General features: G+C 45.8%; 1 protein-coding gene across 1 annotated transcript; it reads right to left on the bottom strand.

The window, feature by feature from the left end:
• Nucleotides 1-412: 412 nt before the first annotated feature.
• LOC129735159 (radial spoke head protein 9 homolog) lies at nucleotides 413-23,745 on the bottom strand. Its single transcript, XM_055700519.1, has 2 exons — nucleotides 23,532-23,745; nucleotides 413-622 (listed from the first exon to the last, which is right to left on the bottom strand). The coding sequence occupies exons 1-2, from the start codon at nucleotides 23,665-23,667 to the stop codon at nucleotides 462-464; spliced, it is 297 nt and encodes a 98-aa protein (XP_055556494.1). The 5' UTR covers nucleotides 23,668-23,745; the 3' UTR covers nucleotides 413-461.
• Nucleotides 23,746-24,360: the final 615 nt, after the last annotated feature.

The following is a 24,360-nucleotide window of genomic DNA, read 5'->3' as shown; positions in this document are numbered from 1 at the left end:
GGGTTTAGTACAGATCCCTTACAGTATGCATGAGCTTTCTACTCTGAGTGCAGCCCTGTTCTGTTTGTCGTTCATGGGTGATAGTAGGCATTCATTCATGCTGTCTCCAAATTAGTTTTTGTGTAAGCATGGTGTCAAGGAAGTGTCATGGTTGTGTAAGCACGTGTAACCAGATGGCCTAGGTTTGATTTCTAACCTGGGGCTTCACCCATCGTGGAAGAAAATGCCATCTGTCAGTATCTAAAGGATCTTCAGTGACACATAACAGGGAATTCAACCTGGAGCTGAAAGAGGATCGCACACAGCAAAGTCCTAAGAAAAGAACTGGGGCCAGAATCCAGGCACAAAAGAATCTTGCTCAAAGTGCAGAGGTTTCACATATTTATTAGAACAAGCAGTAAACAAAAGTCTCCTAAGTATAAAATCTAAATGTTCTCGAGCCCTCATCCCAGACAGGCGAGTCACAGCATGAAGGGCAGATCCAAGTTCTTCTCGCCAGTGCCGAAGCAGACATAGCCGTACTGCTCGGTCATTGGGACATGGTAGAACATCAGTCCCAGCCGCAGCAGGCTCCGCAGCACCACCACAGTGCCTCCCTTCTCTAGCTGGACAGTCCAGGAGCCTGTGCAAGAAAATGCCATTTGTCAGTATGTCACAAGTGCAGTCCCTGGAAGGGAGAAAGAGGCAGCATTCCTGGAGCAAGCTGTCCCTAAGCTGAGAGGGGGGCTGCAGTGCGTTCTGCCTGACCAGTTAACAGTGCACAAGGCTGCACTGGAGTTTGTGACACCTGAGAAAAGGGAAGTGAGGGAGACCAGAAACCTTGATACCTTTTTATCTTTTGTCAGTTCAGCGTTACAGGCTGCCCTCAATTCCAGATGTCTGTGTCTAGCTTCACAGAGTAGCATATTCCATGGCTATGATAGTAACGCCATATGCGCCACAGGAAGGGACCCCTGGAGCTCCAGACTTGTATACTTGATCCCTAGGAGAGGCTAGAGCTATTCTTGGATGCTTCTGAGCGGGCAGCAGTTACTCTACCAAGCTGCCACCTACTTGGTCTAGCTACTAGCTATAGAGAGCCAAGACTAGCTATAGCAATCCTGCATAGTATGGAATTTATTTTTAAAATAAACTTGTAGCATTAGTAGTGAGAAGAGGAAGAAGACACTTCAGCTCCAGAGAAGACTGGTTTCCCTGATGCAGCAACTGGGAAAGAGGAAGAGAGCACGAAAAGCAGGGTATTTCTTAGCTCAGAGAATTTTGCAGAAAAGGTTAATTCTCTTCAGTCTTTCCTGGCTCCATCATTGAAGAGGATGTGCGTGGTAGGGGCAAAGGGATTAGTTTCCGCATTGATTTTGCTTTGGCTCTGCGGAGGAGGTTCAGAGCCAGTGTGAAAATGCAATTTCTCCTGGATGCAAGGAGCTCTGAGCCACTGAGTGTTTGTTTTGCATCTGACACAACAGCCTGGGAACAACACAGGAGGGGAGGGGGCTGGAGCATCAGCCTGGATTCAATGCCAGAGGGCAAGGAGCTGCCAAAAGAAGAAAATACCAGCTTCAGCACCAAATCAGTAACGCCTAGAGGCTACAATGTAAGGAAGAAGGTTCCTGCTGAATCTTCATCTAAAAGCAAAAGCAGCAGGCCCAAATAAAAAAGTGCAGTTGGAGCTGTCATACTACTACGGGCCTGGAGTCAAGCGGTCAGGCTGTCTGCACCCAAAGTCAAAATCTGCCAATTCCAGAGTAAGCAGAAAGCCCATAATGTGTTGGGACAGTTAGACGGTATTCATCCTTGTAGATAATTTTAGGCTCATCAATTTATGCTGTGACTCATGCTTACTTATGTCATGGTTAGCCTGGGGAAGGGCTTCTGTGATTGCTGTCAGCTGCCAGTCCTCCCCTTCCCACTCACTTCTGACTCTTGGCCAATTTTAGTGGCATCCGACAAAGGGTTGAAGTGTTTTAACACCACAGGTTCCTACAACAGGTCTCCACAGGACACGGCCCAAGGGTCGCCTGCAGCTCCTGAAGCTATTTGTTTATCTGCCAGCAGCTGTGGGGAAGCACAGGCTGTTTGGCTCGCCCGGCAGCAGCTATCTGGGCAATCAGTGCTTGTAGCTTTGGGCTCTTGCACACTCACTTGCGGTACATGTAGTCTCTGAAGCAGTTCATGGCAAACTGCAGTAGTTGAGGGCTCGATGGGGGGGGGGGGGGAGGTTGAGAGGAAACAATATATATGGTGGCTGCAGAATCAGAAAGGAACACCGCAATTCAAAGCCCTGTAAAACCAGGTGTCGTGAGTTCTGCTGCTCACCTGTTACCTCCCTCTTCTCTTTGTATTTCTGTACTTTTCAAAAGTTTCTTGGGCACCACTGTTTCCCCTGTCTCCTTCAGTAGCAAGTTCCACAGGTTGGTTATATCATAATATGCACCGTGTCGTCTTTGATCTGTTACCTTTCAAAGTACCCTCTTCAGTTACGTGCAAACATGGAACTAAATGGACAGCAACACCTGCCTTCCATGGCAGTCACTGAACTTTCTAACAAAGTGACTCTGGCTGCAGGATAGAAGTACAAAAGAGACATTCACATTCTTTTAAGGACTCGGGAGATTTCCATACCGGAGAGCTTACTTCTGACTCACTCAGCTCCATGTTGCCACTAAAGAGAAACAGCTGGAATCTCGGTAAAGCAAAGCGCTACTTCATACAGAGCAGGATCAGTACAGGTGTGTGCCATCTTCCTTGCACTGTGACATTCCTTGCACACGTCCTAGTTAAAGCATGAGCTAGTGTCTTCACACACAGTGGTTTCACAGACAAGGCAACCCCAGTCTCCCATGCAGTCTCTCCAGTGCTACTCATGTGGACACAAACTGAACTGGACCTTGGTCATAGCTGGAGTAAAACCACATATTAATGGTTCAGCCACTGGGATTACAAATTCTAACTGACTGGGTCTCTGACAAAATCTGCATGTTCTTAAGAAACTTCACTACTTGGATAGCATGGAAACCCAGGTGAAGAACGTTTCATGACGAGCCAGATCATCCAGTGGCTGAAGCACTACAGCCATCTGCTGTCAAAGGACAAGCTTTCAAACAGTTTATTGAACTTTGCCTCTAAAAATTTTCACCATTTGCTCGTGGCGGTAGCTAGACTATGCATAGGGGAGTTGAGCAACAAGTGGCAAGCAAATAGGTCTGAATATGTGACAAATAACTTCTTCCATTTCTCCTTTGAACACCGACTCTGCTTTCAGTGCAGGGTTCTTGCAGCTTGCGCTTGCAGAAATGATCTGCAAGCCCTTTATCACGTACTGGTGGTTCTTGCTGCGGCTTTACACATTGGTTTGCAGGGGGGTGACTGTAAACTTTTGAAAGAGTTTCTCTGACAAAAAGCTAATGGAACGAGGAACTCTCATTGTCTTTGATTTAGGACCAGTCCTCTGAGAAGCAAGTCTGTCACGAATAGGACTGTGCCTTGCCTTGCTGGGTGGTGAGAGCCTCTAGGGATTATCTGGTTTGCTAAATGTCTCCCAACATACTGGAAGCATCCAGCAGCCTGGGTACATGTGATAGCTTGTGTGTGTGTGTGTGTGTATATATGTTCATGTACACAGATGAATCCTCTGCCCAAAACTTTTTACAAAGAACAAAAAGAAATGCCTGGAGCATGACAAGTGGGAAAGGTGAGAAGGAAAACAGGTATATTAATGCTCTCATGAACTATATCTGGATTCAGACTCCTTTTTGCTGGACAAATTCAGAGAAAAGCTAGAGTAAATACAGTTCAACTTGATTTAATCCCCTTATCTATGCTCTGGGGCAATACAGTACGTGGATCCATAGTGTCACACAGGCTTATCTATCTCTGCAGAGTATTCATCAGCAGTTAACTCTGCTGATCAAAGGAACGTCCCATGTACCTTCACACCTGGCAGAAATGGACAGAAGTAATTGAAGACAGCTCCATTCACTTTTATGCTTGATCTCCAAAGGCTGTGATGTGCAGCTGTTTCATTTCCCTACTGTCTGTCCAAGCTGCAAACTCCCAAAGGGCTCAGATTTGTCATTTCATAAATGTGAGACCTTTGGGGAATATTAAATTGTTACAGCTTTCTAGCTCTTCTCTGATACTTGATTCTGCATCTAATTCTATGCAAATAGGGACAATAAAGTTTTGCTGATGCTTCATAAGTCTTCCTGTGAAATAAGGACCTAAACAAAACAAGCAGGTTACTTCAGGGCAATCCCACCTGGACTGACACAACACTCGTTGAAGACAGGAAAAAAATTACATGAAACTGTCTGAAACTGTAATGTCATTTTCACTCGGATCCTGTTTTCAGCAAGAATTAGTCATAGAGCTGCTCTTTATTCTGCAGAGCCAAAAAAGCAGCAGCCATGCCACCTTCTACCTTTTACTAACCACATCACTGGGGACATATTTCTAACACAGCAATCAAAGGTGATCTATTCAGTATACTTTTCCAGGCTGGACCTTTGCAACAGACAAAATCAATTCAGAAACTGCACTGATACACAGTGCTGGTGTTTGCCTTCTAAGGAGGCAGCACATTAAAGTTGTGAAACCTAACCACTTATTTTGGTCCTTTTAGAGCCCATTATCTCAGTCTGTTTTTTCCCATACCTCACCACGTTAGCAGCATTTGAGGAGATGGTCCAGAAGACAAAATTATTTGAACTCATGAGACACGGAGCAAGTTATTCTCCTGGAAAGCTTCAAGACAATTGTGTTCTCTTCCATCACAGCTCAAATCTCACTATATTAATAAAAAATGCTTTTTCAGGCCCACCTTTCTTGTAGGAGTTTGAAATAATGATGTCATAAACCACTCTAAAAGGACTTTAATCAGAAGCTAATGAACAGCACGAAATAATAGCTTAAAATGAATATGCCTTCTTTCCTCCTTCAAGAAAATGCCTTAGAAATGCATTTTCATAATAAAATATAAAAAGAGCTGAGAACTGCAAAAATGAAATGCTGTTTTTATCCTTTTTTTTTTCTTTTATCCTTTTTCTTTTCTTTTAAACCTCCCTGCTATTACAAATGGTTCTTGGAGTAAAATCATTGCATAGGTAGCTGTAGGTCTCTATTACTATAAAAATGCAGGAGTGGGATGCTGGGTTCAAATCCTTTCTAATACTGGCTCAGAATACCCCATGGCAGTCCCCGTACTGTTCATTGCCCCTGTGTCAGACGACATGTCTCTTGCTGGGAGGCTGAGAAACTCAGAGTATCAGTCTGTAAGGTACACCAAGACTCCTAGATAAAAGTTGTCAGGAAAAAAAATTTACGAACTATTATTTGCATTGGAGGGAATACAAATAGAACTAAGAGACAGCAAGTAAAAGCTGGCTTTCCTAGAGTTAAATACTGATTTTTACTTGCATCTACGTGTGAGCTGTAGCCTATGTTATCCCTAAATCAGACAGCAGAGTTAACTTCACTCATCATGCTTGCTAAGGTACAGGGAACCAGAGGTCATTGCTCTCACACCAGAGATTTCTAACAGTAACACCGCTCTGGTAAGATTTCCATTCTTCAAAATACATTTTTTTAAAAGAGCAAATTAATTCTGAAGCTGCACCCAGCAAACCTAAGGAAGCCAAGCACTGTCTGTGTTGAAACTATTGCCTGTTGCTGCTCCAGAAGGGAAGGGAGGGAGCTGCTGTGTGGGAGGAAAGAGCATGGGAAAAATATCCACTGGATGAAGATCTGGAGCTTCCTATTCCCTCTTTAGAGCAGGCTGCAGCCTCCACCCCTCCAAACGCAGACAGGAATTCTGAGGAGTTCCTTACATCTTTCCCAAACAGGAAAGTGCTTTGAAGATTCTGATGCTCACCCAGTGTTAAACCACTGCCTTTTTTATGGCACTTCAACAGCTGCCAGGACACCAGAGCTGAATTTCAAAAGTCAGCCTACTTCTCAGCTTCTTCTTCCTTTCCAGTTGCCAATAGAAATCCCTGTCTCATCCCCCATGTCTGTCTCAGCTATGGGCTGAATCTTCTAACTCACAGAGGCAACAGTGTGCGTGAGACATTAGCTTTTAAACAAAAGCCTTTTAAGAAGGTTGTTTGCAGAACTTTCCTGTGGGAACTGGTCCACTTTCAGTATGACCTCTCATAACATTGCTGCTTCGGAGGTGATTCAGCAATGCCTCGTTTCAGTACAAGCTTGAGAAGAAACAGCTTTAAGAGCTAGACAGGCTGATAGAGAGGCTCCATGTCGCAAAAGCTCACAGAGGGTCATAAAAGTGACATTATCAATTCCTCTTCAAAGGAGAAAATGTCTCAAGGGAAAAGCAGCGTCAGCATGGTTGCTCTTACCATTAACGCAATATGCTGCCACATGAGCAGGTTATAACCTACCTTGCTGCAGTTCAGTTCTGAGTGAGGGTGAAGTATGGAGTTATAGCACAAATATTAACACCCACAGAGGGGTAACATAACCGCTTCCCTTTGCAAAAGCAGCCACTGCTTGGCTGCGTGACCCCAGGCACTTAGCTCTGACAAAGCTACACTACACCCATGGGATTTAGCTTCCATTTCCCTCCAACAGAAAATCTAGCACTGCAAAGAGCTTCCTACTTCTAATTTGCTGTCGATAGGAAACAAAGACAAATTGCAAAGCAGAGCAGCTGTAAGGAAATTTTGCTGCACAGACATTTGAGGCACAGCCTACCAGCCATAAGGACACACATCCAAACGCTCTTATATGTGGGGCTCAGACTCCTTCATGCCACTTACTGGCTACAAACTAAATCTCTTTCATTTGCTTGACACACCACTTGCACCCCATACGTTAACACTGCTGTCAATATTTCCAATTCCCCATATAACTATTTCATAATAATTAAACAAAAACACAGACTGGTTGCAGGTTCGGTACTATTTTTAAAAGCCTCCAGAGCCAGGAAAGCACAGTTTACAAACAGTCAGATGCTTCCAAGTGGCTCTTGCGTGGTCCTAATGCCTGCCACATCTTTGACACACAAATACAACCATGCCCAAACCTCAAAGTAAAATGGTCTCGCTTCAGAGGGTTTTTCTCTCCATTATCCTCCCCCACTGGGGATGCCTCTGCAGCACAAATGATTAAGACAGCCCTGGGCCTTCCATTTACGCACAAAGTACCTGTTTCCTGCTGACAAGGAAGACCCAGGCATTGCAATGTTGTCCCAGGAGCACAGTATTCAGAAGCCTCCAAGTACTGGCTGAAATGAGGCCGTACTTAGACATCTGACAACAGTGCTGCTTAATCCGGTTAAGCAGGCTCTGCCCCCAAACCCTTATTCCCCTCCTCATCACTCTTCCATCACAGAGACCACAAAAGTGTTTATTTACTGCTCAGTGAACCAGGTCAGGGAACGATCTGGCTGAAAAATAGTTTAGCCAAAAATAAAGTTATTTTTCCAGCTGAAATCTGGCTGCACAGCCAGCAATGCCAACACAAAAGAAGGGACAATACACAGACATAAATGAGCAGCAAAGGATGGGAAAGACTGAAAAAGCTAGCACAGAAGTAACACACATCAAATTACAGCCTCCCTTATAGCCCAGTTAGTTTGCCCTTAAGTCCTAAATCCACCTGATAATTAGAATAGAGCTAGAATCCTTTTAACTTTTGTTGTTGTCCTTGAGAAAAAGATGCAGACTTTGCACAGAAAGCATCCAGAACAAAGATTTGGAACAGGGCTGTGCACTAGAGGAAACAGCAAGACAATATACAATCAAAACTTAGGAGTAGAAAAACTGGTTAAAATCTGTGCTATTTGGATTCTGACAACTGTAATACTGATCATTGTATCTTGGGTCTTCTGTAGTAAATTTACAAATCTCTCAGAGAGGCAAAGCACCCTCCTTCCAAAGCACAAGTTTATGCTGGATCTTGTCACACTCTGTATTTCTTGTTCAGCTGGTCGCTGTGGAATCGTTTTTGGAGCGTGGCATGAGTCACGTAGCATCTACCTGGGGAGCCCCTGCATTAATCCGTCACCTTCGTGGGCTTCTGTGGGCCCATTGGTTGGTAGGAAGAAAACGAAGGACTCTCGCCCCTCCCTGCTCTGAATGAAAGATGCTTCCTCTAAATCTTGCTACAGGATTTCAGGCTCAATTCAGCTTCTTTGGGGCTTTTGTCACCAAACAAATGTGATGTCTTTGAAAGAAAGATTAACAGTTTGATGAAAGGATGCAATGGACAGCTTTGTTCTAGCCTGCTTCCCCCTAGAGCTTTCAGTCACTGTCACTTTCTTACCCACGGAGAGTATCTGTCTGACTCTCAGAGGAGATTATGGCCACCTTGTAAGATTTTGCCTCGCCTGATAACAAAGCACTGGCCACTTTGAGGAGGTGATAATGATGAACGGGGGCTGGATTAGGGGCAAAGAACCTCACATCGATCTCTGAATTCTGAGAGAACACAAAGCAGTCGATGCTGGGATTCAAAACCCATCGAATGCTTAGAGGACATCCAATTCTCTCTCCTGCAGGAGGGGCAAGGCTACAAGCCCTGTCAGTCCCCCAGTTGTACTTCTTACCTCATCATCAAATTAGCAGGACTAGTTAAAAGGGCTTAGGGTGAGGAACAGATGGCATGGATTATTAACTGTTGATATTCTCATACTAAACTAGATACTAAATTCTGGCCCGAATTACCTGAAGAGCTTACCAGTTTCTGAGAAGACTGTCACACTGAGCGTATCCACACAGCACAGTGCAGTTGTGTTGATATTCAAGCTAATTCTGAACACTAAAGATGGCTAAGCGTCTTCTAATGCCTGGGATATCTTAGCTGTCTCTGCACAGCACAACCTGCACAGCACAACTGCCATACAAATATACCCATAGATGAACTGTCTCATCCTTTTCCCTCTACACACAGCCACGCACCCATTCAGCATGCAGAATTTCAATCTATATGACATTTGCATACAGTAAAGCAAGACAACGCCCATTACTTCCTCCCTGCAAATGTTCTATGGCCAAAGGGGCAGCAAACAGCAAAGCAAAGCTATAAACAGGGCTGGCACCAATGCCAGCTGCTGCACAGGCAGGAGCTGCCACTCAGAAATAGATCACTCCTAGCAAAAGCTGACCTTGTTGTGACTTCAGTGACATACAGACTGCCCTGGGCTTTCCCCTGCAAGTAATTTTTCATCATTCCCTAGAGAAAGGGCTAGGCCAAGGCTGACCGATGTGGCGATAAAACTACAACTTCTGGTTCTAAGAGGCTTCACCCGCATTTCCCATCAGTTCAGCAAGAAGTTCATCTCCTTTTCATGTCCAATGAACCAGGAGCTGAAATGGAGACAGGGTGGGCCATGATTTCTTTTACTGAGAAGGAAAAAACTCAAATACAGTCCCTGGAAAGTTGCTACGGAAGACTCTGCTTCTGTCCTCCTCCTTTCACTGCAGCAGTCAGGAGAGTGAAGGATTCCACCACAGCTCTCGGTTGATGGGCAGCCCTGCTCCAGTATAAACTCATCCAAGGTCTCTGACTAAGCAAGACCCCTGCGGTGATACAGACCTAGGACCCAAAAGCAGTGAATGCACGGCTTTATTACCCATGGACACAGAGCCCAAGGAAAACAGACTCCTTTCCAGAAATCAAAGCAGACCACAGACAGCCAGTCAAAAGCTATAATACCAGCTGGCTCTGGAGTCCTCACGTGGCAACATAGCAGGAGAGGTTCCAGTCTGATCTTGAACTCCTGAGCTGGCAGCACCCCAGCTTGTAAGAGGGACAGCATCTTGTATTGCTCCCAGGCAATGCTCTTGGGTCGCTGCAGGCGTAGCCTTAACAGCCTTTAAAGGCTCCTCAGTCCAAAAACATGAAGAGTGTCTGTTGCGACGGAGGGAAGACGCAGTCGCTCAATATGAGTGATCAGCAGACTTCGTTTATTGTCTTTTACAGTCACCTTTTATGCCTTCTTATAATTAGCTCATACATATTACAAAAGTTAAGCTCATTATTGGTTAGTTGCCTAAATACCAAGCCCGCCCCTAGTTTCTCTTCTGTAGTTTTCTGTTCCCACCTGCAACATTCTTTTCCCACCAAAATCTTCCTGTTATTGTGTAACAAGGACAGCCAAAGACAGTGTATTTTGCTTTACTTCAGATAAGCTGAGAGCGATGTGCATTTTTGTCCAGCCAGCTGGACTATGTCTATGTGAACTTTTTCAGCTAGCCAGTTATCCACAATTCCCCCGTTTTTATTTTGGGCGACATAGGCTTGGTTGACAATCTTCAATAACAGCGTTTTAACACAAGAAAACTACATATCTAAGCACTACTAAAACTATTACCATAATGATCAAAAAAAAGAATAATAATAATCCCATTTGCTATGAGATTGTATCTTTGCTGTCAAAAGTTCGAGTTTTTCATGCATGGTCCTCTGTGTGTGGGATTGGAACAGATGTCGAATAGATTCCAGAACAGGGCCCATCGCAAAGTGCTGGCAAAGCAGCGTTCTCGCATCGAGCTCCTCCAGCGTGCTCTACAGCAGGTTTTACCCAACGGCTGGGAACCCAAATAGTGCCTGAATTGGTAGAAATACAGACATAACCACGCCCCACATAAATCACCTCCACAGGACCTACCCATTGTCCTGTTTTTGCATCCTTATACAGTACTTTCATGTGTGGTGGCCTGGGGGGTTCTGAGCCAGCGTGGTGCCTTATTATAGGCGGCTCATTACTGTCCCCAAACACACACAAATGATTAAGCACAAAAAGGGCTTTCACCACCCTTTCTCTTACATCCTGAATCTCTTTGAACTTTTCTATATAGCGTTTTAGCGTCCCGTTAGCCTGCTCTACAATTGCTTGTCCAGTTGGAGAATGAGGGATTGCAGTAACATGTTTAATATTCCACATTTGCATAAAGCGTTTGAGTAGTCCGCTACCATATGCAGGACCGTTATCAGTTTTAATAGTAATAGGCACCCCTAAAACAGCAAAGCAACTAGTTAAATGCCGGCGCACGTCCCGGACCTTTTCCCCGGGCTGTGGTGTGGCCCATAACATATGGCTATAGGTGTCTATAGTAACATGCACATATTTCAATCGACCGAATGCAGGAACATGAGTAACATCCATCTGCCAAACATCATTAGACTGTAGTCCTCGCGGGTTGACCCCGCAACCGAGCCCTAAGCCTGAGTTATGGTGACTACATATAGGGCAAGCCTTCACAATGGCCCGAGCCTCCTCCATAGACAGTTTGTAGGCTCGTGCCAATCCCTTCGCATTTTGATGGAAGATCGAATGGGCTTCTCGGGCTCGACAATGTGGTGCTAATGGGGGTTCAGTAGTGATTGCGACGAGACGATCAGCTCGAGCATTGCCCTCTCCGAGGCCTTCTTCCCACTGGTGGCTTCGGATATGGATCACCGCATACGATTCCGATCTCTGTGCGATTGCAAGCTGCAAGCTCACAAGTAGTTCTGTCAAGCGTTGATTCTTTAATTCACGCACGCTTGCATCTTCAATCCGGCTGACTATGCCGGCAACATAGAGAGAATCTGTGACTACATTCAGTGGGACATCTCTCCATCTAATAAATGTCCAGACCACTGCATAGAGTTCTAGCGTCTGTAGAGAATCCTTTGGCTGCGCTTGTAGAATTTGGTGTTGCCACCCTTGCTCATCTTTCCATGTTATGGCAGCGGTCCTAGAGCGTCGACCCGCATCAGTAAAGGCCGTGAGAGCGTGTGGGATAGGCTGGCTGGATCGCTTCGGCTTAACAATCCAGCCCATGTTCTCCATCCACGACAGGATGGGCGATGGGAGTGGTTTCACTATTATTGCTGCTCCATCGTGGAGTAATGCAGCCTGCAGTTCCTCGGAGTTCTGCAAGTACCACTCCAAGTCGATCTGTCTCATCGGCACCCATATCGTGCCAGGAGGAGTGCCATCCACCTGTAAAATACGACAGCGACCTTTCTTGATCAGCTCCGTCAGCGTCGAGATCTTGTCTTGTATTGTGCGTCGTGGTTGCAGTGGGGGAGCTATCCATTCCAATACGATGGTGGAGTACTCCCCTTTCTCCCCCGTTTTTATTTTTTGCTGTGTTAGAGCACCCATGAGGTACTGAGTGCCACACAAGATAGTCAAATCGATGGGTAACCCTACAACACGCCGATGCGTGGAGCGCGCAGTCACCATTGAAGCTATTTGTTGTAACGTTTGTTCTTGCTGTTCAGTAAGCTGTACTGGGGTTGAAGGATCTGTCACTCTCAACAGGGGGCGTAGTTGATTTAACAGTTCATTGGGGATGCCCACTACAGGCCGGAGCCATTGCAGATCACCGAGCAGTCGTTGGGCGTCGTGAAGGGTTTGGATATCCAAGTGGAGTGACAACTTTTGAGGCTGAATTGTTGTATCAGTGATGCGCCACCCCAGATACTTCCAGGGGCTTGATTCTTGCACCTTTTCGGGTGCTACTACCAATCCCCTAAGCTTGAGTTGTTCAATTAAAACCTGTTTTTGTCGTAAAGAGAAGGGTGTTGGCTGGGCTAACAAGATGTCATCCATATAATGGTAGATTAAAGTCTTAGCCCAGCGTTGTCGCAAAGGTTGTAGTGTGGCAGCAACATAGAGTTGACACAAGGTGGGCGAATTTCTCATTCCTTGCGGGAGGACCGTCCATTCAAAGCGTTGGTCCGGTCCCTCCCGGTTGATCGCGGGTAAGGTAAAGGCAAATCTGCGCTGATCATCTTCATGTAAAGCAATTGTGAAAAAGCAGTCTTTCAAATCTACAATGAGTAAATGCCACCCTTCCGGTATCATAGCTGGGTTGGGTAATCCGGGTTGTAAGGCCCCCATATCATGCATCTGTTTGTTTACCGCTCGCAGATCATGAAGCAATCGATATTTTCCAGACTTTTTCTTGATAACAAAGATGGGGGTATTCCAGGGGCTCGTTGACAGACGCAAATGACCTTGTTGATACTGCTCTTTAACCAGTTCATGCGCCTGTTCTAGACTTTCCCTTTTTAACGGCCACTGCTCTATCCACACTGGTTCCTCTGTCTTCCATCGGAGTGGGATCGGGAAAGTCCAAGCAATGGCCGCCCCTAGAAAGGGAGGTCTGAAGTGAGGACCATCCCCATTTGGGCCAAGATATCGCGGCCAATCAAAGCATGCACCCCCTCAGGCAATGGAATAATTGAGACACAACAGTTTATAACTTTGTCAGCTATAGTCCATCGCAGAAGGGGGGATTTGCGAGCGAGGGTCAATCCCCCCACTCCTGCAACTGTAGCATTGGTCGTACAGGTTGGCCAATGCGCCGGCCATTTGTGTGCACTGATTATAGAGACATCAGCGCCAGTATCCAACAGCGCAGTAATCGAGAGAGTCTGGTCTCCATACTGCACTGTGACCGATCGCCGTGGTCGTTGTTGCAAGCCAATAGTCAATAAAGCCATTTGCCCTGTAGACCCAAAGTTACCTTGTCCTCGAGGTTCTTCTTGCAGTGGTTGGAGGGTGCCTGCAAGATGCGGTAGTGGAATCAGCTGGGCTATCTTGGTCCCTTTAGGTATAAAGAGTGGGGGAAACAGCGTCTGAGCCATAATATGAATTTCTCCGTGAAAGTCCTTATCAATCAGTCCCACCAAAACATTGAGTCCCAACATGGTGGCTGATGAACGCCCGATGAGTAATGCTCCAACAGCTTGTCCGCGTATACAAACTGGGCCTTGTATGCCAGTAGCAAGTTTTGTAGGCTTTGAGTCCAAGAGGGTACAATCTACTGTTGTTGCCAGGTCCAAGCCGAGGCTTCCGCTGGTTGCAGGTCGGAGAGGAAAGGATTTTGTGCTGCTGGGCAGGCAGCCGCTTTTTGTGTCAGCGCGGGGCGGCTCTTCCCGCTGGGTTGCCCGTTTCCCGATCGACGACAAGCAGCTTCATTGTGAGTGTCCGAGCGGCAGTTTCGGCACCATACGGAGTTGGCATTGCAGTCCCGTCTCACGTGTCCGGTGGCACCGCAACGGAAGCACCGTAGACGAGATGGGCCGCGGTCATTTGATCGCCCAGCAAAGGCTTGCAAAGGAGCAAGGGCTGCTAAGACCTGACTCTGGGTAGACTGCGCCTGCTCTTTTAAAGCACTCCCTAGTTCTTTTATTGCCTCGACTAACATAGCCTGGGGCCCGACTGGCACTTGTGCCATTCTTTCCAAAGCTTCTTCTATGGTCCATGTCCCTGGTAGCATAGCTAGGATGTTACGTGTGGCTGGGTTACAATTCTGTATGGCACACTGCTTTAAAATGGAGCCTTTGAGATAGTCTTGCACCCCAGCCGCCTGTATGGCGTTTGCTACCCGATCAATAAATAACCCAAATGGCTCCTCTCTTCCCTGTTTGATTCCCATATAGGAAGGGATCCCCCCGGGCTCCTTTATACGGTCAAGCGCTAGTCTAGCTAGCCTCATCGCTTCCTTTGCCTTATCCGGTCCCATCAGTGCCTGCGCTTCGGTTCTAAAATAGGGTCCTAAACCCATCAGCTCCTGTAAAGTAACCCCATGCAGTGGGTCCCCTGGCTGTCTAACCACTGCTACCGATTCCTGACAAGCAGCCTGCCAATGAGCGTTAAACAGAAGCTGCTGATGTTGGCTCAAGATTAACTTCATTATACTGCGTATGTCACTCGGGAGTAAGATATTAGTTCCCCAAAGATGATCTAACATTTGCCTGGTGGGTTCCCCTTTTAAACCTGACTCACTCACCGTAGCCCGTAGCTGAGTTAATAATTTCCAATCTAGGTTAGTGAGAGAAACCGTGATATTCCCCTGCGCATCTGGCTGTGAATACGTGACCGGGAAAGCCTCATGCACGATTCCCGCGGCAAAATCGCGTTCACCCTCAAGCATAGCACTGTCTGCTATCTGCTTCCAGACCTTTTGCCTATTTTGGGCAACCTGAAGGCATTCTGCAGAAGGATTCGTACATTCCCTACTCTCTACGGGGTTTTTACGGTCTATCTCCTCGCTTACGTCATCATTCCCCGACGGGGGCGGGGCTGAGGGATTCAACGAGGGCGGCGACGGGAAGGGCGACTGGTCCCAGCTTCCCGCAGCCCCCTGCTGAACCGTCAGCGTACGCACCGAGGGAGGCAGCGGGCAATCGGGGGGGGAAGCCGATTCCCCCTGCCGTGCGGCTACTGCAGTCCCGCTTGCAACTCCCAGCCGCCCAGAGGCAGCAGCAGCCGCTCTCTGTTCGGCTCGATGTTGCAAAAGGGCATTAGTGACAGCCTGCCACGGTTTCATCAGTTTTTTGGCAGTTTTATTGTCGGCTATTACTTCGGCAAACAGCGTGTCCCCATAATTACGCCACTCTGCATGCTCGAAAACCGTATCTGGATTCCCAAAATGACCCCTCGCTACCCCATAAGCTAATAACCCTGGTAATTCCTTTTTACAATCTATGCCCCGAATGCTCCGCTTTTCTAAAAAGCCTTTGAGCAAATCATACGTCGCTTGTCTCTCCATGCCGTGGTCAGCGCTGTTGCAGCCTTTGCGAGACTTCGGCGACGCGTGGCCGGCGGGACCCTCTGTAGGTGCTCCCGGGCGCGGGGACTGTGCCCTTCCGCCTCCTGCGCTGCTTTCAGGACCGGTACCCGAATCTCCGTCGAACCGTGGCTCGCAGGTTCAGCCCTCTCTAGGGTCCCTGTTCGGGCGCCATTTGTCGCGACGGAGGGAAGACGCAGTCGCTCAATATGAGTGATCAGCAGACTTCGTTTATTGTCTCTTACAGTCACCTTTTATGCCTTCTTATAATTAGCTCATACATATTACAAAAGTTAAGCTCATTATTGGTTAGTTGCCTAAATACCAAGCCCGCCCCTAGTTTCTCTTCTGTAGTTTTCTGTTCCCACCTGCAACATTCTTTTCCCACCAAAATCTTCCTGTTATTGTGTAACAAGAACAGCCAAAGACAGTGTATTTTGCTTTACTTCAGATAAGCTGAGAGCGATGTGCATTTTTGTCCAGCCAGCTGGACTATGTCTATGTGAACTTTTTCAGCTAGCCAGTTATCCACAAGTGTCTCTACTTTTGAAGGATGTAGGAGACATGCTTACATATTTGTGTACATCCATTGCATGCCTGTAATCACTAAGGGTGCGAAGAAAGCTATTGAAAAGCCCCAGGACCATTCCAGAAATTGCCTAAGCTTGGAAGGGACAGAGTAGCTTCTCCATACCTACAGTTCAGAAGGTCAATATACCACACACAGCCTGGAAACTCAGGCCATACCTTCTCCTCAATTTGATGCTGCTCTCGGTGCTTTTCTTTCTCGTTTTGCTGTTCTATAGTCTCCTTTTCTGTGCTCAGCACTGACAACGCCTGGACCACAGTGCGCCCTGCTGGAAAGCAGCAGCTACGGCCAGCCTGGAACTATTTCTAGGGATGGATGACTTCAGTTTTAACAGAGAACTTCAGGTACCAATGCTTTAAGTAATAGCCCACTGAGCTAACTGGTTCGATTTTTACATCCAAAAGCCGACTGTTCTGATGCACGCTAATCTGTTTTACTCCTTCTGTACTACTGTGTTATGAAGTTTGTCAAAAACACTTCTATAAATGTCAGGTAACTCCATGGGATGCTGTAGCTCAGTTTCACACATTTACCAGACCTACAGATCACCTCTCCTAACCAGGAATGAGGATAGCTGTGAGCCACACTAGGAGTTTTGTTCTATGTTTTGGCTACCTCTTTTTATCCTTGCTAATATGAAGCACTACCCTCTCATTCATTATGGGTCTTTTAGTTTGAATTTCAGCCAGACAGCTTGAAAAGCCTTGTCCCCGTGTGGCTCTTGGCAGGCTAAGAAGTAAAGTGCTTTTGCTCTCAGTTTTCACAGAGCTGGGGAGGTGCTGCTTATTGTTAAGCAATGAAAGGGGAGGGCTCAGGTCACATCTGTGAAATGTTAGCGGAGAAGGGAGGCTGGGTGAAAGTAGGTGGCCAGCACAGCATAGCACTGCTGGATTTTGCAAGGCCACTGGGGAGATAGCCATTTGTCTTAGAGCCCTGATAACGGGCAGGCTTGCTCTCTGCTAGCTAGCTGGGGGTTGTAAATACCTCTGCAGACACAGACTCTTCAAGTGGCTGGAGACTAGGCTGATAGAGGATTAATCGCCTGGAGGGTGGGTCGAAAGGGAGTTAATTAGCTGTGTTAATGCATGGAGATAAAGCAGGTTCGTGCCTCCTGGCCGCCTTACTTCCAGCACCTGGACTTTTGGGGCAACCAAGATGGAGCTACCAAAATGGGCCTTGAGAGTGGCCAAAGGAAATTATCTCCCACTTAGAAACGCAGCCTCTCTATCTTCAAGGGCCCATTAAGCACCAGCTGTTGCTAAACCGGTAAAAAGCATGCCAATGAAGCTCAGAGAACAAGAGGTTATGAGTGTTCTAACCCAGGCTACTGTTCAGCAAGTTTGCAGAAAGGCTAGTGCCCAAAGTATTCAGCCAAGGAAACAGCCACAAATCCCATTGTCTGCAATGCTGTGTAAGGAATGCCTCAAAATCACTGCACTTTCAGGTAAAGAAACGGAGCTACAGACTGAGTGGCTGTCACTTCTTCCGCAGTCAAAATGGTAAACGATCTTCTCTCTAGGCACTTCTCTGGCTGAATCATGAAACAGCAACTAGACAAGACCCACTATGATCCACCCTGCCACTGTATACCCGTTTAGAATGACGCTACGAAATCCCAGCATAACAGAGCCAGAGCAATTACATCTGAGAGGTCTCAGCTCCCCAGTCTACCCTACACAATGCATGGCAATGTCAGGAATCTCCTCAGTCCTCTTTTGAGCCTTCGTGTGTCATAGTTCAGAGTGTAAAGCCAGCTGTACTGAGAGTCCTGTGCTTAGAGTCGCTGTCTCAGGAGCACATTGCCACCTTTGCGTTAATGTCACTGACAATGAAGAAGCCCAAACTAAAAATCACCCTCTATGGCTGTCATCAAGTTTACAGCCAGGCATATCAGGAAATCACCTGTTCTGTACTCCTACATTAAACTTAACTCAGTTACTCATGTCTGGGACTAGCAACTTAGATTTGCCTTTGGCTAAAACACAATTCCCAGGAAGACATCCGGAATGATGCTAAGATACCAAGAGACACGAATTCCTCCATTATCCTTGTTAGCCGGTAGTAATTTTACTGTTAAAATTTGTACCTAGTTTCTCATTTTCATTTTTCTGGCTATAATATTCAGCTGCTGATTCCTGTTACGCCTGTCTCTGCTATACTAAATAGATCTTCAATAATCAATACTTAAACTCCATGGAGTATTTACGCAGTGTAATACAGTCATTCTCATGTTCTTTCCTGCAAGATAAACAGATTGAACTGTTTATGTCTCTCACCAGCCCTTGAATCCTTTTGTGGCTCTTTTCTGTAACTCTCCAGTTTTGCCATGTGCAGTAATCCAGTCCTGATTCCACTAACAGCATGCGCAGAAAAAAAATCACCTCCCTGTTCCTATTTGCTACACCCTTGTTTATAAATCTACAGATCAAATTAGCCTTTTAAGTTTCAGGATCAGACTGGGAGCTGATGTTCAGTGGGTTGTGCCTGGATTTCCTTTCAGAGCCACAGCTTCCAGAATACAACTCACAGTCTGGCTTCCAGTCCCTGCTCTTAGGTCTGTGACTTTGCAAGTAGCTACATCAAAATGTACTTTCTTTAAGCAAGCCCAGTTTACCAGATCTCTGTAGCTGTCCTGCCCTTGTCATTATTTGCCTCTCCACCAATTCTTTACTCCTAGATCATTTATAAATAAGTTGAAGAATACCAGTACTGGCACTAGTCCCAGCTGAATCCCCTTCTGACCCTCTCCAGAAATATGCCCATTCAGTGATTTCTAAATTAGAACTACCAATTAAGATAAGTTTAGGAGAATATTTCTGCAATGCTGGGATTTATTAAAGGTTAACATCGTAAGTATGCCACAAGTCTCCTGAGATAATGATTTCAGCAGTAACTTACCTGGCTCAGCCATTTTCATTTTTTGACACACAGTAAAGGTTGTCTAACTACCCTCCCATAGCAAACAGTCTGAAAGCTGTCTGAAAGAGTATTTTATTGTCTTCATTTCATGTGAGTCCTTATTCTTCCCCAAAACAAACCAGGAAAAAAAATTGAGCATTTCTGCTCTTCCACATTTCTTATCAGCCTTTTTACCTTCACCATTTAGTGACAGTTTCCAGTACCATTACTATGCTTTCTTCTCCTATCAATATAGTTGAAAAAGTCCTCCTTATAGTTGTCAGGGACTACTGCAGGTTATCCTGGCTTCCTTGTCATTTTCTACTCAATATAAATTCCAAATTATATCAATCATTAATTGTTCCCAACTTTCTGTATTTCTTTTATATTGCTTTTTAAATTCTAATTCCTACCCTTATTCCACCAGTGAACTGTGGTAGGCTTTCAGCCAGAAGCAGCTCTTTATTGACTGGGAGTCATGACTTGTGAATAAAGTCTTCTTTTATAAATCCTGTTTCCACTCATATCTTTTCCTATCCACATTTTTCTTTTCCTTTGCCTCCAACATACCTCCCCTCCCGCATCAGTTTTTAACTGCATCAGTTTTTTAACCTGTTGGTGTCCCTTATCTCCATATCAAAGTGATCTGAGTCAGCAATCTGTAACAAAACTCAGAGTCAATTTATTGCTTTTCTGAACTGTACTTTGAAAGCACCAAAGACCTGAATTCTGCATCCCCTGTTTTACTTCCTCCCAAGCTTTCCAGTCTATGCTAGTACCTTAGGCTTTCTCCCATCCCCTTTCATTTGTCCTTGCAGAATGTAGCATAGCCTGATCTGATACTATGGTGACAGTAAAATCATCCTTCCCCCTCCATTTTCACTTTTCCCATCATGTCAATGCTTGACAGGTGACCATTATTTCATACCTATGCAACATTAGGTCATCAAGTGAAAATGCTGTAGGCATGCTAGGAATTTCTGCTATTTTTTCACCATTCCATTATCTACAAGCACATGTAAAACTGCCACAACTCTAGATCCTGACATGCTACCACCCAGGGTGCCAAACTCCACGCAACAGAAAGGACCACACTGGCAATCTGCCAGCAGCTGAAAGGCTATATCTAATTGTGCATAAAGTTGAGCAGATTGTCTGCTTAGACTAGAGCAAACAAGCTTATCTTTAATGCAGACATACGGCCAGCAAAACCTACAGATCCCAGCATGCAACATTATGGCCAGCTGGCCACTTGGATCAGAAAGAAGCATTACATGATCTGATACTGTGGTGACAGAAGATCAGTATCACAACCCCTCCATGTTCAAAAATCATGAGTCAGGCCACTCAAATTCATGAGTTTGGCTCAGAGAGCTGGCGACTTTAGAGGGGATAAGCCAATTGAATTTGCTTTTGAGACAGGGTTTGCATTCTCCCACTTTTCTCTACAATCATTTACAAAAATGTATTTTTAAAGTAAAATCTAATTTACACAGTCACTTGTCTCTGGGAGCTGAGACACCAAGAAAAACCAGACAGACTCACAGTATGATTAGGGGAGGAGCAGCAACATAGTCTGAACTCTTGAAGTGCACAGATAACCCAATAGACAGACACACGGACAGAATCTGGAACCTGCAATCACCACAGATATCACTGATAAAGATGAGGGTGGCAGACAGTTTTGTTACAAAACTCCAGGTTCCCCAATCTTGCACTAAACTCTCTGCTTTTACCGTTGTTTCCTTTATTCAATCTGGTTTAACTTCCTTTCTTCCCACCCCTCAGCTGTCATATAAAATGTTCTCTCTGCCTCCAATTTTCCATTCTGTAAGACACCTCTGCTCTCCTATTATGACACCCCATACATTTGATGACAGTTACACCCTTGACAGCCACCACAGATGTTCAGTTTCCAATTAATCAAGAAAACTATTCCAAAAGAGTTGTTACTTTTAGACAGGTTAAAATCAGCCCTTAATCTCTCAGTCCTGTTCTTTAGGTCTTTTAAGGGAGAATCCTAATGCACGCTGGGAGCATCACTCACATGTTACTCAACCCGGTCAATTTTTTGTGTATTTATTGAGGGCAGAGATGATTTTGGCTTCGGTCACAATTCTAGAGTCAATAGATTTGGGAATTCCTACTTCTGCTCTGACAATAACTGTTCAAGAGTGGATCTAGCCAAGAAAGACAAGAAAAGCTTCGGGTCAAAATGAGGGGATTGGCCAGAGCTATGAACAACATGTCAGGAAATAGAAAGAGCACTGTCTGCGCTGGGTCAGGACCAACATGAACTGGCAGAATTGAAAGAGGGTAATTCAAGACCCAGAGTTTGAGTACCTTGCAACCTGGAGTGAGGGACATTGGCAGAGCCGTGCAGATAAAGTCAGCAGAAAGCCTGTGTCTACCTCCTGTTCTTTTTTTTCCCCCTACATTTTCACAAGCAACCAGTACTTCAGGCAACCTGAATGCTTGTTAAAGGGGGGTGGATTGATCTTTCTTTAATGTCAGAGCTCCTATCTGCATGTGATAGAGTGCAATTAGAGAGGCTACATGCCTTGCTGATCCTGTAACCAGTTCCTGCCTTACTTCCTTCACCTGACAAGCTCATTCCATCAGTCCTCAGGTTCAGTCCAAAAAGGAGCAGAACAGAGCAGCCAGAGCTGCACAGGCACCATGATGAATCTTCTTTTCTTCCATTAAGAAGCACTCAGTTGCACTTGAGCTCAGGTAGTCTTTGAGAATTAACTTTTTTGAGGAGACAGAGATCTGCACTAACAGCAACAACCTCCCAGGAACGGGGCAAAGGTTCACACTTACTCAGACCGCAGGTTGCGACAGGAAGACAAACACAACAGTGGCACAGCTGAGCCTCACTTTCTATCTGCCACTGTGTAAAATTTGACTACAAGTCAAATTTGATTTAAAGACTTCAATAAAACCGCCATCTTCATGTCTAACACACAGCATGACCTGCCAGTTGCCTGGTCCCTTGAACTAGATGTGAAACACTGCAGAATTGTATCTGTAATCTTTCAAAGGTGCCATTCTTCATCACAGCTGAAGGGGGCTAAAACCAGCTCTGTGATGCAAATTAGTCTCCAGGATCTTAGCCCTTGGTGCCTGTTTTCTAGTGGAAACATAGAAAGCACCCCAGATTTATCGCCTGTTGCAGTGGCTCTATGGTTTCAGGCCTCACAAAATTAAAAAGTCTCCCTACCACAAACCCTAGGAAAAAAAGGGTGGGCAGGGAATGCAAACAGTAGCAATGCCTGAACTACCATCAAAACTGCAGCTAAAATTTTCTTAGGAGGTATCTAGGACCTAATCTCCCTTGCAATACTCCTTTTTGAGTCAAAAGGGCCAGCTCAATGGGCCAGCATACATAAAAATGTGCAGTCCCTCCAGACTACACCTTTGTAAAACGACTGCAGCAAGGACACTCCCAGTAAGTTGAACAATGGTTTACATTTTAGCACTGTTTATGCTCTGAACAGTCAGAAATGTTCAGAATTCAGGCAGGAGCTCACTAGGTTCCTTCTCAGTCAAAGGAAAGATTGGACAAGATATATATATATCTTGTCTAATCACACACACATAAAGTCTGAAAGTCAGAGCACTGGTAATTCACTGTCCTTCCAGCCAAATCCATCAGGCACAGGTCACCTACTATCCTATCCTGCTACTCCAGGATAGGAATAAAATAGCAAACTTAAGTTCTGACTATGACCCAAGAACCTTTCTTTCTGTTCTTTCTAGACAGCAGGCCATGAAAACACTTGGCCCAATCCAAAAAAACGCAACAAATCAGCAAAAGGTAGTTAGAAGCAAATAAAAATCATGCCCATCTCTTTAGAGAAATATCCTGTCAGAGGAAGAAGCTTTAAATATACTTAACAGTTGTCCAGCAGAACAATAGAGATGTGAACTGAAAATATTCCAGTAGGCACATCTTCCTTTCTGCTTCCGGTGTAATCCCACTAGAATACAGATTATTCCACACTGCAGCATCTAACACAGTTTATCAAAGGAACATTTGAATTCAGCCTCTCAGAGATACCAGCTTAGTGTTAATGAGAGCCCATTTAGATAAAGAGCAGCAATACTGGGTGAGACAAGAGGTCTCTTCAGTACTTCAAACCACATAAATTCCCTCTATCACTGGTGGAGTTATCTCTCCCCATAGGGACACCAGCTGTCACAGGCTTTACAGAAGTCAAGAGACAATATGCCACTCAGGCAGAGGGGTTATTAACTGCTGATGTGGTCAGATCTGTTGTGAGGATGTAACAGCTCTGGTACACTTACATCTACCACTGTAAGCATTTAGATTTGCTTAAGAAGGGAATTAAGTACAATATTTAGTAAAGGATACAATTCCTTTACAGATTTGCAGAAGCTCCTCACAAGCATACCAAAGTCCATAGTAACCTGCATCCTGTCACCTCAGCATTTCCCAGACTACTCAAGACTGCCTTCCCTTTCATTGCATCTGTTGATTCTTCTACCTTTACCTTGTGGGATATCATGCTCCAGAGAGTCTAGAAAGTCAGTGGATGGGTCGAGGTCAGCCTTTTCCAGCAGGGTTTTATTCTTCAGGTTAACAGGCTCAGTGAAATGGAAATAGGAACTTAACTTTTTTGCCTCCATCAAAGAAAGACCTGCAAACAGCCATTGATGACCATTAATAGAGTGAGCTAGGCTAACGTTCGTCACACCATAGAGTATCATATCATTTCTCTAATGCCCACAACATAGGAAAAAATCACAATCTTTCTTCAGTGGACTCCACAGAAGACCAAAGACTTGCCAGAAATGGGTGGCATCAGTCATCAATGATGTGCATTGCACGCCATGCTAAGTGCAGTCCTAGCTGAGCAATGGGCACCGAGTTGAGACCAACCCTCTGTGCCCATTTGGTTACACCCTATATCTAGAGAACTCACTGCAGCTATAAGTGCTAACCGCTGACATAAACTATGCGCAGCAATGGCGGGTCCCACCTTCCCGGTGGCGCCGGCGGGCGCAGGCGGCCGGTGTGCCGGGGCTGAGGGCCCGGGCGGGCCGGGAACCACGCGGGGCCGGTGTACCTCAGTGCCTGGCGTGAGGCGGCAGCCGTTCCCACGCGGTGCGGGGCTGAGGGGAGCGGGGCGGCCGCGGCCCGGAGGCCGTGCGCAGGCCTGGGGCACTGCGGGCTTCCTGGGCAGGCAGGGCAGGCTGTGCCGGGCCTGTGGGGAGCCAGCCCCGGCCCTGAGGGGCAGCAGCCCGCTCGGAATGCGGTTAGGGGTGGCTGCCCTGCCTAGGTCAATGGCCTCCATTTCAAGAGGCCCAAATCCAAATGTA

This window comes from Falco cherrug, unplaced genomic scaffold, assembly GCF_023634085.1.
Source record: "Falco cherrug isolate bFalChe1 unplaced genomic scaffold, bFalChe1.pri scaffold_41, whole genome shotgun sequence".
In the NCBI taxonomy this organism is placed as follows: Eukaryota; Metazoa; Chordata; class Aves; order Falconiformes; family Falconidae; genus Falco; species Falco cherrug.
This window is presented reverse-complemented; position numbering and strand designations above follow the sequence as displayed.

Bases quoted from the DNA above. Each gene is read 5' to 3' on its own strand.
- LOC129735159 (XM_055700519.1), bottom strand. From the start codon at position 23,667: ATGGAGGCAAAAAAGTTAAGTTCCTATTTCCATTTCACTGAGCCTGTT. The intron at 623-23,531 runs GTAAAGGTAGAA...TTTCTTGCACAG, and splicing joins GGAGCATGATATCCCACAAG to GCTCCTGGACTGTCCAGCTA.